General features: G+C 44.1%; 1 protein-coding gene across 8 annotated transcripts in view; it reads right to left on the bottom strand.

The window, feature by feature from the left end:
- Positions 1-14949, bottom strand: part of CYFIP2 (cytoplasmic FMR1 interacting protein 2) — a 134122-nt gene that overhangs the window by 36065 nt on the left and 83108 nt on the right. For all 8 annotated transcript variants that reach the window (XM_025389274.1, XM_025389269.1, XM_025389271.1 and 5 more), the window contains 3 exons: positions 4200-4343; positions 2943-3033; positions 1736-1866 (listed from right to left, as the gene is read on the bottom strand). In XM_025389274.1, coding sequence (XP_025245059.1) covers positions 1736-1866; positions 2943-3033; positions 4200-4343 — 366 coding nt within the window. The remainder of the gene's footprint in view (positions 1-1735; positions 1867-2942; positions 3034-4199; positions 4344-14949) is intronic.

The raw sequence follows: 14949 nt of genomic DNA, 5'->3' as shown, positions 1-14949 counted from the left end.
CCACAACCTAGAACTGCTCCTGGCAATGAAGAGGCTCGCCACGCCTCTTGCTGAATGAGTGGATGGAGGCTGAAAGAGATTTCCACTAGGTCCTGAGAATGATGCACCCCAGAGTAACATCCTTCCGTTTCTTTCTGCTCCAGGCTGTCTCTGCTACCCTGACACCTGTAGGACTGCGCCCACTGGGAGCACCTTGGGGAGGAAGGAGGAGAGCACAGCCTCTGAGTCAGCCGTGAGGCAGAGCAAATCCAAGTGGTCATGCAGGAAGAAGAGTGTGCCGGTTCTGCAGGGTCCTAAGAGGGAGATGTATGGGGGGTGTGCTTTGTTCAATATGACAACACTACCGATGTACCGATGGTTTAGTTCTTACTGCATGAGCTTTACGTGTGGTGTATCTTTCCAGCCTTTAAACTATCCTGCAAGGTAAAACAACTGTCCTCCATCATTAAAAATGAAGATGACAGTGCATGTTCTCCCTCGGCCTGGGACAGCTTCACCAGGCAAATTCCTGCTCATTCTCCAGGCCACCTCCCCGGAGAAGTCCTTCCTCAGCCCCAAGAACGCCCTGAGTTCTCTGTCTTCTGTTCCCACGGGACCCTGCACTCACCCCTCCTAGCTCTTGCTGTAACCATAGACACACGATTTCAGCGTAAATATGGACAGGACAGGAGGCAGGGCTGGACACTGCTACATGCCCCAGCACAGTACCTGTCCTGAGGTATCCAAGGAATAATTATCTAATGAGTGAGATGGAGCAGGGAACCCCCTTAGGGGCCTGCAGCACCACCGCACCTAAGCATGGAAATAAAATCTTGAGTTTCTTCAAGGGAAATTCCAGGCACCTAGCTAGCCCTGAGAAGTAAATAAGCAAGCTGATAAGCAAGAAGGTAATAGTAACTTAAAACAACAGCCAAGGAAGCTAGAATCACGGGATGCTTGATTCCCTACAGAAATTAAAGATAACATCTTCACATATGAGCCGGAGTTGTTTTTCAGAAACCTGGACCCACACCAAACAGATGTGCTGACATGCAGACCTCAGATAAGAAGGAACTGCAGGCCGGACTCTGACCGCGGTTCTTTGTTCTAAACTTATTCCTGGGAGGCCTGGAAGAAATCATACCCACAAGCCAGAGCTAACATTCTTTTCTGCTGACCCTAAATTTTAAAGCTTCTCTTCCTTACCCAATTGCAAATCAGACACTCTCTGAATCTACCTATGACTGTAAGCCCCCACCTACTTCAAGATAGCCTGCCCCATTGGACTAAACCAATGTGTAACTTCCCTACAATGACTTTTAACTTTGCCTGAAACTTCTGCTTTCCTGAAACTTACCCCTGCCTCTAAAAACCCTTGTTTGCAAGTCATTGGAGAGGTGAGGTCTTAGGTGAAAACTGCTCAGTTCTCCTTGCATGGGACTCTAAAAATAAACGCCCTCCTTTCTCCTGCAGTAAACCTCGGCGTGGATGTTTGTCCCCTACTGTGCCAGGCAAGTGGACCCCAGTTTGGTTCCATAACATGAGGGAATGGCAAACTAAGACCTAGACAACTGCACTAATCGTGATTGGGAGAGCCAGGACTGGAATCCATGTCTGTCTGGAAATGAACTGAAAAGAGCATGTGAGCTTACACTAAAAGAGCACAAATTGATGCTGCAGGAGCCTCAATATCTGGTTGGAGTTGGCATCCCCTCCAACCTGGAGATACCTCAATTCCTTTGGGCTCTGGACTTACCAGAGCTTGCTCTATGAGGAGGCAGAAGAGGATGGCATTGCCCACTTCCCTCAGGCTCTGGAACACATCTGTTTTGAGCTCTGCGTACTCAATGATGTCCTTCAGCTGGTGGTGGAAGAACTCCAGGATCCCTGGGAGAAGAAGCGGGATGGGTCAGTGGGAAGTTGATACTGCTCAGTAGGGTCTATGGGAAACAATGACTGAGTGGCAGCCCCAGACCTGACTCGGATAGCAAAAAGCCAAACCACGTATCCCTCTTCTCTGCAGGCCCAGAGTGAGATTTCTTTCAGGGCTCAGTACTGGAAAAAGTTCGAGAAGCGGGCTCGTGTCTTTTTCAGAACACACACACATGTGCACGTGCACACACACACAAATGAGGCAGCACTGGACCCTTTCCAGTCCCTCCAAAGTTGCCTGAATTCCTATCATGACAGGAATGAATATTTATTAGTAGGTGTCAGATATTGTGCTGAGCACTTTATCTGTACTATCTCATTTACTACAACAATATCACTAGGCACTATTACCCTTGTTTTCAGATAAGGCTCAGAGACCGTAAGGGGCATGCCCATAGTCACATAGGTAGTAAGTAGGGCAGCTGGGACTGAACTCCAGAAATTTTAGCCTTATCTTTTTCCTATTCTCAATCATGCAGACCCAGCACTAGACATCTTGGTTTTGAAAAGAAACATCAGATGCCAAGTCACAGTCCCCATCTTTCCCTCTTCTCCAGGCCCTGTATTCAGTTCACTATCAAGGAAGGAAATAATTATTTCTCTGCCCAGTGGTCAAACGGCAAAGATGTCCATTTCCTGACTTATCTTAGATATGTCAACTTGGCACCACTGCCTGGAGCCTCGGTCTCCCCAAATATGCAGATGGAGGAAGATCTGGAGGTGCTGAGCTCATAAGTACCTTTTCTAATAACCTGGCTCTGCATTATTTAAACATGCTGACATCTGCTGTCGTCTTCCAACTTCCTAGCAGTCCCATGAGGCAGGCCCCGCAAGCATCATCTCCCTCCACTGACAAGATGATACCATTGCTCAGAGGGATTAAAAGGCTATCTAGCTAGTGGCAGGGGAGGATGGATAGCCAGTACTCTGCCAGCTCACTGGCATGTTAGAGAAGCAAACGCTCTGAGGTGGATGGTCAGAGCCTCCCTCCCCACCATGGGATGGGTCTGGATTGTTTTGCTATCACCAACCTGGGGAGCCATACTCATGTCGGGGCAAGCGGCATATCTTGGGCATCACCTCTATCAGTGTTTTCACATACTGGAGAATGGTTCCTTGGAGCTGACAAAAGAAGAGTACAGATGAGTGAGATAATCTGCTGCAGCAAGTGTGCATCTCTGGGCTGAATTCTGGGCTACGGAGGTTCTGTTGAGACCTCTGAGAGGAAGGGGCAGGCTTACCTAAAGGTGGAGAACAGTCCCTTTGACCTTTATAAGGGAAAATAAGCCTTTATAAGACTGAAAAAGGAGCTCTCTCATTATTCTTTTGGGCTTACAGACTTCAAGGAGGGCACATTTCTAGGTGTAGGGTCTTTCCTGGGGCTGAGGATGCTTGTATCAGATTCAGACTCAGAGCTAAAATGAAATGGAGCCAGGAAATTGTGGAGATTGAAACAAGCTATTTAATTTCAGCCTGGAAAATTCATGGCACGTTCATCCCTCCTGTGCCCAAGGCAGACATCTTTAATCAATTACCACATTTTCTTGTTTTACTCTGGATTTAGCTCCACAATCTTTAACAACCCATGGTTCCACAAAGCTGCTGCCACAGAATTGGAGTTAGCAGATTAATCCTATTTGCTATCCCTGATCTGGTTATAAATTACTTTTGTCACTTGAAATTTTCATAAACATCTTAAATGTTTTGGCCTTCAGCAGTGTTGCAGGAAATTAAATGAAATTCAGATGACCGTATTTGGGGCAGATGCAGAATAGTGGTAAAGGGATATAGCGGTAAAGGGATACAGAACTCTCTTAAAGCCAGTGCAGTATGAGAAGCAGTGTTTAGCAAGAAATCCCAAGGGAAAGAAGCATGGTGATTGATTAGAGATGTCTGCCGTGGGTAAGGGCGTGGAAAATGGCAGCTACAAGTGTCATGAATTCGCCCTGCTCAAATCAGATAATGGAGCACAGCTGGGGAACATGAGGAGTCAGTGGTAAGCGCTGAAGGACAAAATCAGGATTTCTGACTTCAGTCATCAAATACAAGGAGTTTGGGGTCAGAAAATGAGGAGCACAGCTATAGGTCAAAATGTGCACAGAAATGTAACAGAATGATAGGTAAGACCAATCCAGGGATACGGGCAAGGGACTCCCTGAGCAGTTTCTACAGGCAGAGCTGCAGTACCTGGGATTTGTTTTTACAGGCCAGGTAAAAAGTAAAAGCAAACCTTGTTTATGTCAAACCCACATGGGCACATCTCAAGCCACACTGAGGCCTTTCCTTACCAAGCTTTTCACAATCTTTAGCAGTTCCTCCATGACCACAGCGATGCCCTGGTAACCCAGGAGTCTGCAGATAGTCTTGAAATGAGGTGGCCCCACAAAATTCCTGTAGGAGCTGTAGATGTGGCTGTAGGCAATGTTGAGAGGCTGGAAAACAGAGTGGCAAAGTAAGTGCCTGAGTACTGAATGGATGCTGGTGGAGTCCTGGCAGATGTTCCGCTGACAGAAGAATTAGGAACTCAGTGTTATGAGTGTGCTCACTGGGGCTCTATGAATACATTTGCAAAATGGTGGTCATAGAGAGAGGTATGGTCAGTGACTACAGGATGGTGCACAGTCACCAGATGGAGCAGCCACTCCCTAGCAGAAGAGGATAAAGCACTTCCCAGCAAATATCCCTTTTATAGGGATTCCTGCCACCCATGATGTTCCACACCCAAACCAGGAGTTTCACAAATGGAGCCATGGGGGAAAAGATAAACAGTCAATTTCCTTTCTTAAGAGGCATTTCTAGACTAGACATTGGCTGGAAGAACCATGTGAAAACTCAACAGCTGCTTCAACATTGTCATCTTTCCTCTACTGTTAGTTGTTTCCATCTATGACAGGCAGGGTCCTGGGAACACACAGGCCTGGGAGTCAGGAGACCTCTGCTGAGTGCATGGGACAACTGCCTAGGGTTTTTGAGCCTTAGTTTCCACATCTATGAAATGAGGGGTTGGATCAAGTCAGTGGTTTCCTAACTTTAAGAGCAGCAATCCGAAGGAAAGATGCCACGGAAGCTCATATGTGAAGCAGGCAAAATGGAGCTGCTCTGGCTTGGTGCTGGCTGGGGACCCAGAGCCCTGGCCACCACCATTGTCCTCTGGACCCCATGAGACACCATAACTGAACCTGAAGGATCTCTTTAAGATCCTTGTCTGAGAATATACAACCAAACTATAGGGCCCTAAATTGGTCTCACTTGTTTGGTGAGAATGTAAAGTTATCATTGACTCTAACGCTCTGTTCTGGAAATGCCGCTTACGAAGCACCTAATGCCAGGCTTTGTGAAGCCCTCCAGGTACATTCTTGTTTCATCCACCCAACAAACCTATGTGATCTATATCATTATTAGTCCCATTTCACAGATGAGGGAACTGAGGCTCAGGTGGGAAGCAGCCTGCACTCACTTTAAGTGGGTATGGCTGATTCCAAAGCCCATGCTCCACCTACCATGGTGTATTTTGGAAGTTGAATTCTTATATAAATGATACTCAGTTTTTTACATAAGGTTTTAATTCAAAACTTAGGTTTTTTTCCTTTGTTTCTTTGTTTTTTGAGACAGAGTCTTGCTCTGTCACCCAGGCTAGAGTGCAGGGATGTGATCTCAGTTCACTACAATCTCTGCCTCTGGGGTTCAAGCGATTCTCCTGCTTTAGCCTCCCAAGTAGCTGGGATTACAGGTGCCCTCCACCATGCACAGCTAATTTTTGTGTGTGTGTTTTTAGTAGAGGCAGGGTTTCACCATGTTGGCCAGGCTGGTTTCAAACTCCTGACCTCAAGTGATCCGCCCACCTCAGCCTCCCAAAGTGCTAGGATTATAGGTGTGAGCCACTGCACCCAGCCCAAAACTTAGTTCTGAGTATAGTTCTCCCAACTGGAATTGCAAAAATCTTGTACATGAAACATGCAATTTATGGGATGACCACATAAGATATTCTATTCACTGAAATTCTCTACTAGCTAGCTAGTTAGAAATTCTACAGTTAAATGGAAATTCTCATGATGCTTTTGAAGTACTGCAAGATTTTCAACTCCCTTTGGAGCCATCAAGAAAATATTTAATTGAGTTCAGTCTAAGTTTTGAGTTAAGTATGTATATATGAATTATTCTAAACTTTACAAAACAAGCATCACAAATATGCACTAATAACAAGGATACGTGAAGAACACAATTAGAGTTCCCACTAATAGCAAGGACTTGTGAAGAATTAGAACACCCACTCATTCACCAGGTTGAGTAATAGTTCACTTGGTGAGCTCGTGTCTAGATATTGGGAGGCCTGGAATGTGAGAAAGAGCAAAGTTTTGTACATGACACTGAGGAGCTGTCACAGCAAACTGCCTGAACCTAGGGGAGGGACTTTTTGTATTTAGCTTCGAAATGTATGGGCCAGGAATGGCGTAGGGAGAAAATGGAACTGACTTAAGAGTATGATGTTCACTGAAGTCGATGTTCAGCAAATCCTCGGAGTGTATGACTTGCTGAGTTGATTTAGCTAACTGTGGGGCCAGGCCATGTCACTTTCTAGGCATGAAGCAAATCTATTTTAGTGCCTCTGTCACAGGCCACCCTGTCAAACAGGGCTGGGGCTAGGTTGAGGTGAGTGAGGCACATAGGATGCAAAATGCTAGGAGGCGTGTACTCTTCTAAGCGAGTGCAACTTAGTTTTTGCCTTGTTAGCAAAGTCCCACTCTGTATTCTCCTGTTTCCCTCTCTGGAGATAAGGAATACATAGCAATCACCAAACAAGCCATGGCTTACCTCTGTTGGGAGGAGGAGACTAACTGGAAAGGGGCACGAGGGGACTTCCTAGGGTGATGGAAAAGCTCTACATCCTGATTGGGCTGTTGACTACATAGAGGTGTTTGTCAAAACTCACAGAACTGTACATACAATTATGATCTGTGCCCATGTGCACCGAATATTTGCATCCCTTCCAAATTAGGATTTGGAATCTTAATCACAAACAAATTAGGATTCTTGTGTTGAAATCCTAACTGCCAATATGATAGTACTAGGAGGTGGGCCTTTGATAGATGATCAGGCCATGAGGGTGGAGCCCTCATGAGTGGGATTAGTGCCCTCATCAGAAAAGATAAGAGTGCTCACTGTTTCCCTCCTCTCTGCCATGGGAGGGTACAGTGAGGAGAGGGGCCATCTGCACAGCAGGAAGTAGGCCCTCACCAGACACTGGATCTGTTAGCACCTTGATCTTGGACTTCTCAACCTCTAGAACCGAGAGAAATAAATTTTGTTATTCAAATCACTCAGCTTATGGTATTCTTGTCATAGCATGCTGAACTGACAAAGACAGTGCGTCTTACTGAATATGATTATACCTCAATAAAGAAGTAAATTTAAAAATCCCACTGAGCTATGTCATAGGTTAATTCACCTTCCCAACATGATTTTCAAAGGTTAAAAAGCAGAAACATGCTTTAAATTTTCTCCTGAAGAGGGCGGTGGCTTAAGCCAGCACAGGTACCAGGTGACAAAGACCTGGCTGTGCTCACAGCCATGGGAACATGGTGTTCATGGACGGCCCTAACAGCCTTCTCATTCTCCACCCACACCAGGGACTCTGGGTTTTTCCTGTAAACCCAGCAAAGCTCTCAGAACATTCTCTTTTGTCCCCTTTTCAAATATTTAATGAAAGGAATTTCTGAGTAGCAGGGAGCTTTCAAATGGATATCTCTGGAGGGGACAAAAAGCAATCATCTACTTATATTTTCTGTCTGGTTCTCTGACTTCTTTTCTAGCTTTGTCTGAGTCTAGAGGATGGGCTCTGGGGTGGGCACACCTGAGTTCGAATTCAAATGTATTAGTTAGATGCTCTTGGGCAAATTACCTAAACCCTCTAAGCCTCGATTTCCCCTAAGTAGAGATGATAATACCAAATCCAGTAGGGTTGTTGGAGGTTTAAATGTGATCACATATATAAAGCAGTCAGCATGGGGCCTGGCACACTGGAAATGCTTACTGAAATAATAGCCATTAATATTATTTTGTTTGATGACTTGGTAAATAAAGATGAAAACGCAGCTTTCTGGTCAAATTTCACCCCAGCAGCTCTGGCGACAGCTACGCTTCTCTGATTGTAAAGAGGGCAGTGCATAGGTGGGGTGTAATTTTATACAACACAGTGTGTACCCCACAAAGTGATAGGATACAGGTAAGAGCCAGGACTAGTTGATAGAATGCACCAAAAAACACAGATTTGACTCAACATTAAGAACATCATAGAAAGGGGAGATGTTCACCAGCAGATTGTACCGGGTGGAGTCCCTCCTCATTGCAGGTATCTTATACCAAGGTTGTTATAAGGTTCCTGTAAAGGGCTGGAGGTGGGGATAGATGTGCTTCCTCTAGAGGATCAAGCTGAAATGCATTCTTCCCGGACGTTCGTCCTTCTGAGTGGTCTCCTAAACCCTCACCCCCGCCCAAGGAGCTTCTAGTACCAAGCTTCCCTGAACTCTTCCTGGCAAGCACAAATAAACACACATTTACATATATGGAAACTGTTCAGCAGGAATTCCCAGATCTAGGCAGAGGCGGAGAATAGTATTGGAATTGTTTTACCACATAAGGATTTTTAAAATGCCCCCTACACACCCACTCGGTGTACGTTGGAGGCCTCTGGTTGACATTCCTATGTCAGACTTGGATTCTGGTCTAGACTGGGAGTTTAAGCTTTAGTTGATGGCCCAAGATGCATTTCATGTGAGAAGGACCAGCATGAAATGAGGAGAATTCAAATCTCCTAAGATTAAAACAAAAACTCCTCCGACCCCTCATTCCCCCAAATACACCACACACATGCAAGAAGAAATGCACATGCATGCTGAAAAGTACACACATACACACCCCCGGAGGGCACCCATCTGACCTGCTGGCTCAATAGGAGGCTGGGCCCTACTGAGAAAATGTGGGAATAGGGGAGCCTGGGCATTTTCTGAGGGTTGGCAAAGAAAAACAAGAATGCAACATGACGTGAGCCATTGGAAACTTGCCATTGAACCAATCCTGCTAACTGATAGGTTCCAACCAATGGGCCTCATGGGAAACTAATTATGTATCCTACCTGGTTAGGATGGATCACTTAAAATCAAGCTTGTTTAAATCCACATTACACAAAATAGATAGCTTTATGAGATCTCAAGAAATAAACAACCCTGATTCAGGAATTAGAGCCATGTTATTACTGTGTGACGCAGACCTGCATTTTCTTGAAAAAAAGCAAAAAAGCATTTTTAAAGAGAGAAAAAAATATGGTGAGTGTAATCTGGCAGATCCTGGGCACTGTAATATTATCTGTAGATGAACTTTAAAATGTTGTGGTAAAATATACAAACATAAAGTTCACCATTTTAACCATTTTTAAATGTTGTATATAGGCTTTTCATCTATCTGTTGAGATAGGCCTCTATCTCATCAGATAGTAAACATGGCCAGCCACTTCAAACAGTAAGGCCTATTTACTTGGCAAACTGAATTTGTAAGCAATTTGCATCTCTGCTCTCTGGAATCACAACTGCTGTTTTAAGAGGTCCCAAGAGGAATTAAAACTGTTCTTAATTTCCTATTTTTGTTACAATTTCTCTAATGGATATCATCAGCCTACAAACACAAACACAGCTCTCTAATTTAGGTGGAAGAGCTGCAGCTCAATTCTCTAAAATCACTGCAGGTAAATGAAGGCGAGGGCAGAAATAAAATGGCAGCATCGTCCTTCTCGGGAAGGTCACAGAGCAAGATGGCGCCAAGGACTGATCAATTCTCAGTTCCAGGATCAAATCCATTGTGAATGCTTGGGTAAAACTACTAATGTGTCATCACTTTTCTTATAATCAGTACTCATGTGATGACATATAATTACATCATGCTTCTCCGTGAATTTTTCACATACGAATTCCATCGTAGCCGCCCACATTGTTTTCTGTGGCTGCTCTAACAATTACCACAAACTTGGTGGCTTTGAACAATAGAAATGTATTATCTCAGGCTTCTGGAAGCCAGAAATCCAAACTAGTATCCCTAGGCCAAAATCAAGTTGTCAGCAGGACCACACTCCCTCCAGAAGCTGCAGGGGATGATCTGTTTCCCACCTCTTCTAGCTACTGGAGGCTGGCAGCATTCCCTGGCTTGCGGCTGCACCATTCCAAACTTCCCATCTCTGCTGGGTCTTCACATGGCCTTCTCCCCTTACATGTGTAAGCTCCCTCTGCTTCTCCCTTATGACACTTGTGATGCATTTAGGATCCAGCATAATCCAGGATCCTCTTCCCATCTCAAGGTCCTCCAGTTAATCACATCTCTAAAGACCTCTTTCCAAAGAAAGTTACATTGACGGGTTCCAGGATTAGGACCTGATGTCTTTGGGAACCATTCTCAGCCTTCTAAACCAGGTAAGGCAGTGCAAGTATTCCCATTTAGCAGAAGTGGAATCTGAATCCCAAGTGAAATGAAGTGACTTGTCTGGGTTGAGGTACAAGATGAAATTCTGCATAGGAAATTCCATATGTACTGGTTGCCAAAATCACAAAAGCCTTCTGGACTGGTGGGTAACCTACCTTGTGGAAGTGGTACCATGCAGACAGAAGGGTGGGGTGGTGACAGGGAAGGGGGTGGTGCTATTGGTGGTGGTGTCACAGGGACCAAGATTCCCCTGGTCAGCCCAGGTGGGCAGTGTTGGCATCCAGGTATGTACCCAGCTGAGCTGTGCCCAGCTTGCTGCAGCAAAGCACTGGGTTCTAGGTCCTAAGGATATGATTTAACGAGGAAGGCACTGTGAGAGTATGGCAAACTTGCCTCAGATAGGGGCTTGTGACAACCAGGCCAAACAGATCACACCAACAATTTCTAAGGGCCAAAAAATTACCAGGGAGTTATTGGAATAATTGAACGAATGCTTTATGTCACAATCTGTGTCACTTGGGAGGCAGTTTTAGGATAGACTCTATATAATTTATTTTATTTAGAGAATATACTCTTAAAGTTTTGATTCATATATTAATTCTGATTACTTGACCAGTTGTTAAAGTTTTGTTTTATTTAGCATCATCCCTAAGTGACAGAGCTCTTGGGCAGAAGAACCTGGGCTTCAGAGTAGGGCCTGCTCAGAAGAGGAAACACTTGCTGGTCATATTTCTCCGAATGAGTTGATATCTTCCCTGATGCTACCACATCAGGTGGTTAGATGTTCTCTGTAAGAGCTTTTAGTTCTTCACCTGCTCCACCATTCTGGAGTGCATCATACTTTGAAGTCCTGGCCCTACCTCTCAAGGGAAGCTAACCACAAAGCAAAGGGCTACTACGGACTGAAGAATCACAGGTTACAGGATGGTACAACCAGAGCAGCAGAGCATCAAAGAGGCCAGCCAGGATCTCCAGCTCTAGTGGCCAACAGACCCAGGCTTACACCATTGTTTGCCAGGACCTAGCTTGGTGAGAGCAGCCAAGCCGTCCCCCCGTGAGCTTCAGTCTCTCCAGTTGTACAATGGGGATAAGAAGGCCAATCTCAAGGAGTTGTCATGCGGTTTGTAAAATGAGAACACACATGTAAAATGCACAGAAAATTCCCAAGTTTGAGTTGCATGAGTTTTACTGTCATCTTTGAACTTTTCTATATTATTCATGTACAATGAGTATATACATTAAAAAATAAAACCAATAAAAGTGATTTAAGAGAGGAAAAAGCAAGGAAGTGCTATGCAATGCAGGGTGTAAACTTTGCTCATTATAGCCTCTGGATGAAGCTATGACCAACTCAGGAAATGGCTCTGATCCACTGACCTTTTCTTCTTAATAATGACAAATACTATTCCTAAGCCCAGGACTTTATAGACATGGGTTCATCTGTTATAAATAACACTACAAGGCAGACATTATAATAGTCCCATTTTTAAAGTGAGGAAGTTTCCCCTGAGAACTGGAACAAGACAAGGGTGCCCACTTTCACCACTTCTATTCCACATAGTACTGGAAGTCCTAGCCAGAGTAATAAGATAAGAGAAAGAAAGGGCATCCAAATGAGTAAAGTGGAAATCAAACTGTCACTGTTTGCTGATGACATGATTGTATACCCAGAAGACCCTAAAGGCTCATGCTATACACCAACACCGACCAAGTTGAGAATCAAATCAAGAACTCAACCCCTTTCACAATAGCTGAAAAGAAATTAAAATAGTTAGGAATATACCTAACCAAGGAGGTGAAAGACCTCTACAGGGAAAACTATGAAATACTCTTGAAAGAAATCACAGATGACACAAACAAAGGGAAACACATCCCATGCTCATGGATGGGTAGAATCAATATTGTGAAAATGACAATATGGCCAAAAGCAATCCACAAATTCATTGCAATTCACACCATCAAAGTACCATCATCATTCTTCACAGAACTAGAAAAAACAATCCAAAAAGGAATATGAAACTGAAAAAGAGCCCACACAGTCAAAGCAAGGCTAAGCAAAAAGAGCAAATCTGGAAGCATCACAGTACCTGACTTCAAACTATACTATCCAGCTATAGTCACCAAACAGCATGGTACTGGCATAAAAAATAGGCATATAGACCAATGGAACAGAATAGAGAACCCAGAAATAAAGCCAAATACTTAAAGCCAACTGATCTTTGACAAAGCAAAAAAAACCAAAGTAGGGAAAGGACACCCTTTTCAACAAATGGTGCTGGGATAATTGACAAGCCACATGTAGAAAAATGAAACTGGATCCTCATCTCTGACCTTATACAAAATTCAACTCAAGACGGATCAAAGACCTAAATCTAAGACCTGAAACCATAAAAATTTTAGAAGGTAACATCTGAAAAACCCTTCTAGACATTGGCTTATGTAAAGACTTCATGACCAAGAGCCCAAAAGCAAATGCAACAAAATCAAAGACAAATAGACGGGACTTAGACTAAAAAGCTTCTACACAGAAAAAAAAAAAAGCAGAGTAAACAGACAACCCACACAGTGGGAGAAAATCTTTGCAAAGTATACATCTGACAAAGGACTAATATCCAGAATCTACAAGAATTCAAACAAATCAGTAAGAAGAAAACAAAACAAAACAAAACAAAACACGCCCATCAAAAAGTAAGCTAAGGACATGAATAGACAATTCTCAAAAGAAGATATACAAATGGCCAATAAACATATATATATATATATACACACACACACACACACACACATATATATATATATATATATATAAGCTCAACATCACTAATGATCAGGGAAATGCAAATCAAAACCACAATGTATTATCACCTTACTCCTGCAAGAATGATTATAATAAAAAATCAAAAAATAATACATGTTGGTGTGGATGTGGTGATAAGGGAACACTTTTACGCTGCTGGGGAGAATGTAAACTAGTACAAATATAATGGAAAAAAGTGTGGAAATTCCTTTAAGAACTAAAAGTAAGAACTACCATTGGATCCAGCAATCCCACTACTGGGTATCTACCCAGAGGAAAGGAAATCATATGAAAAGGATACTTGCACACACGTTTATAGCAGCACAATTTGCAATTGCAGAAATTTGGAACCAGCCCAATGCCCACTAATCAATGAGTACAGAAAGAAAATGTGGCATGTATACATCATGGAATACTACTCAGCCATAAAAAGGAATGAAATAATGGCATTTGCAACAACCTGGATGGACTTGGAGACCATTATTCTAAGTCAAGTAACTCGGGAATGGAAAACCAAACATCATTATGTTCTCACTTACGAGTGGGAGCTAAGCTATGAGGACAGAAAGGCATTAAGAATGATACAATGAACTTTGCAGACTCGGAAGGGTGGGAGGAGGGAGAGGGATAAAAGACTACATATGGGGAATAGTGTATACTGCTCATATGGGTGCACCAAAACCTCAGAAATCACCACTAAATAATTAATCTATGTAACCAAAAACCACCTGTTCCCCCCAAATCTATTGAAATTTAAAAAAAAACTGAAATAAGTAAATAAATAAATACACAAATAAATACATAAAGTGAGGGAATTTGGCCAGGCGTGGTGGCTAATGCCTATAGTCCCAGTACTTTGGGAGGCCAAGGTGGGTGGATTGCTTGAACCCAGGAGTTCGAGACCAGTCTGGGCAACACGGTGTGGGGAGGATGCTTTTTTTTTATTTTGTTTTTTTGAGACGAAGTCTTCCACTGTTGCCCAGGCTGGAGTGCAGTGGCGCGATCTCAGTTCGCTGCAGTGGGAGGGTGCTTTTATGCTCTGTGGGGACTCACCACTAGCAGTTGGGAAGAGACATGCTGTATGCATTGCTGCAGATTTAAGACAGGCCCCTGGGAAGACTGAATGCCATGGGAAAGCTTCAGAGCAACTGTCTGATCTCGTATCTACTAAAAACACAAAAATTAGCCAGGTGAGGCAGGGCGCAGTGGCTCACGCCTGTAATCCCAGCACTTTGGGAGGTTGAGACAGGTGGATCATGAGGTCAGGAGTTCAAGACCAGACTGGCCAACGTGGCGAAACTCCATCTCTACTAAAATACAAAAATTAGCTGGGCGCAGTGGTGCACACCTGTAGTCCCAACTACTTGGGAGGCTGAGGCAGGAGAATCACTGGAACCCAGGAGGCAGAGGTTGCAGTGAGCTGTGATTTTGCCACTGCATTCCAGCCTGGGCAACAGAGCGAGACTCCATCTCAAAAACAATAATTAGCCAGGTGTGGTAGTGCACGCCTGTAGTCCTATCTACTTGGGGGGGCTGAGACAGGAGGATCACCTGAGCCTTGGGAGGTCAAGGCTGCAGTGAGCCATGACTGTGCCACTGCACTCCAGCCTGGGAATTCCAGGGCATGCTCTGTAAGCCACTCACTTTCCCCATGTGCCAATCCAGCTTTGGGACTGGGGCTTGCCCCATGTTATCCCTTCACTGCCACCTTCAGGAAAGGTGGAAGAACCTTGCTCCTAGCTGATTTCCTCTAGCAGTAGTTTACTACTGGTGTC

The sequence above is a fragment of the Theropithecus gelada genome, chromosome 6, assembly GCF_003255815.1.
Source record: "Theropithecus gelada isolate Dixy chromosome 6, Tgel_1.0, whole genome shotgun sequence".
Lineage (NCBI taxonomy): Eukaryota > Metazoa > Chordata > Mammalia > Primates > Cercopithecidae > Theropithecus > Theropithecus gelada.
The sequence above is the reverse complement of the archived record's forward strand: the minus strand, read 5'-3'. Positions and strand labels throughout refer to the sequence as shown.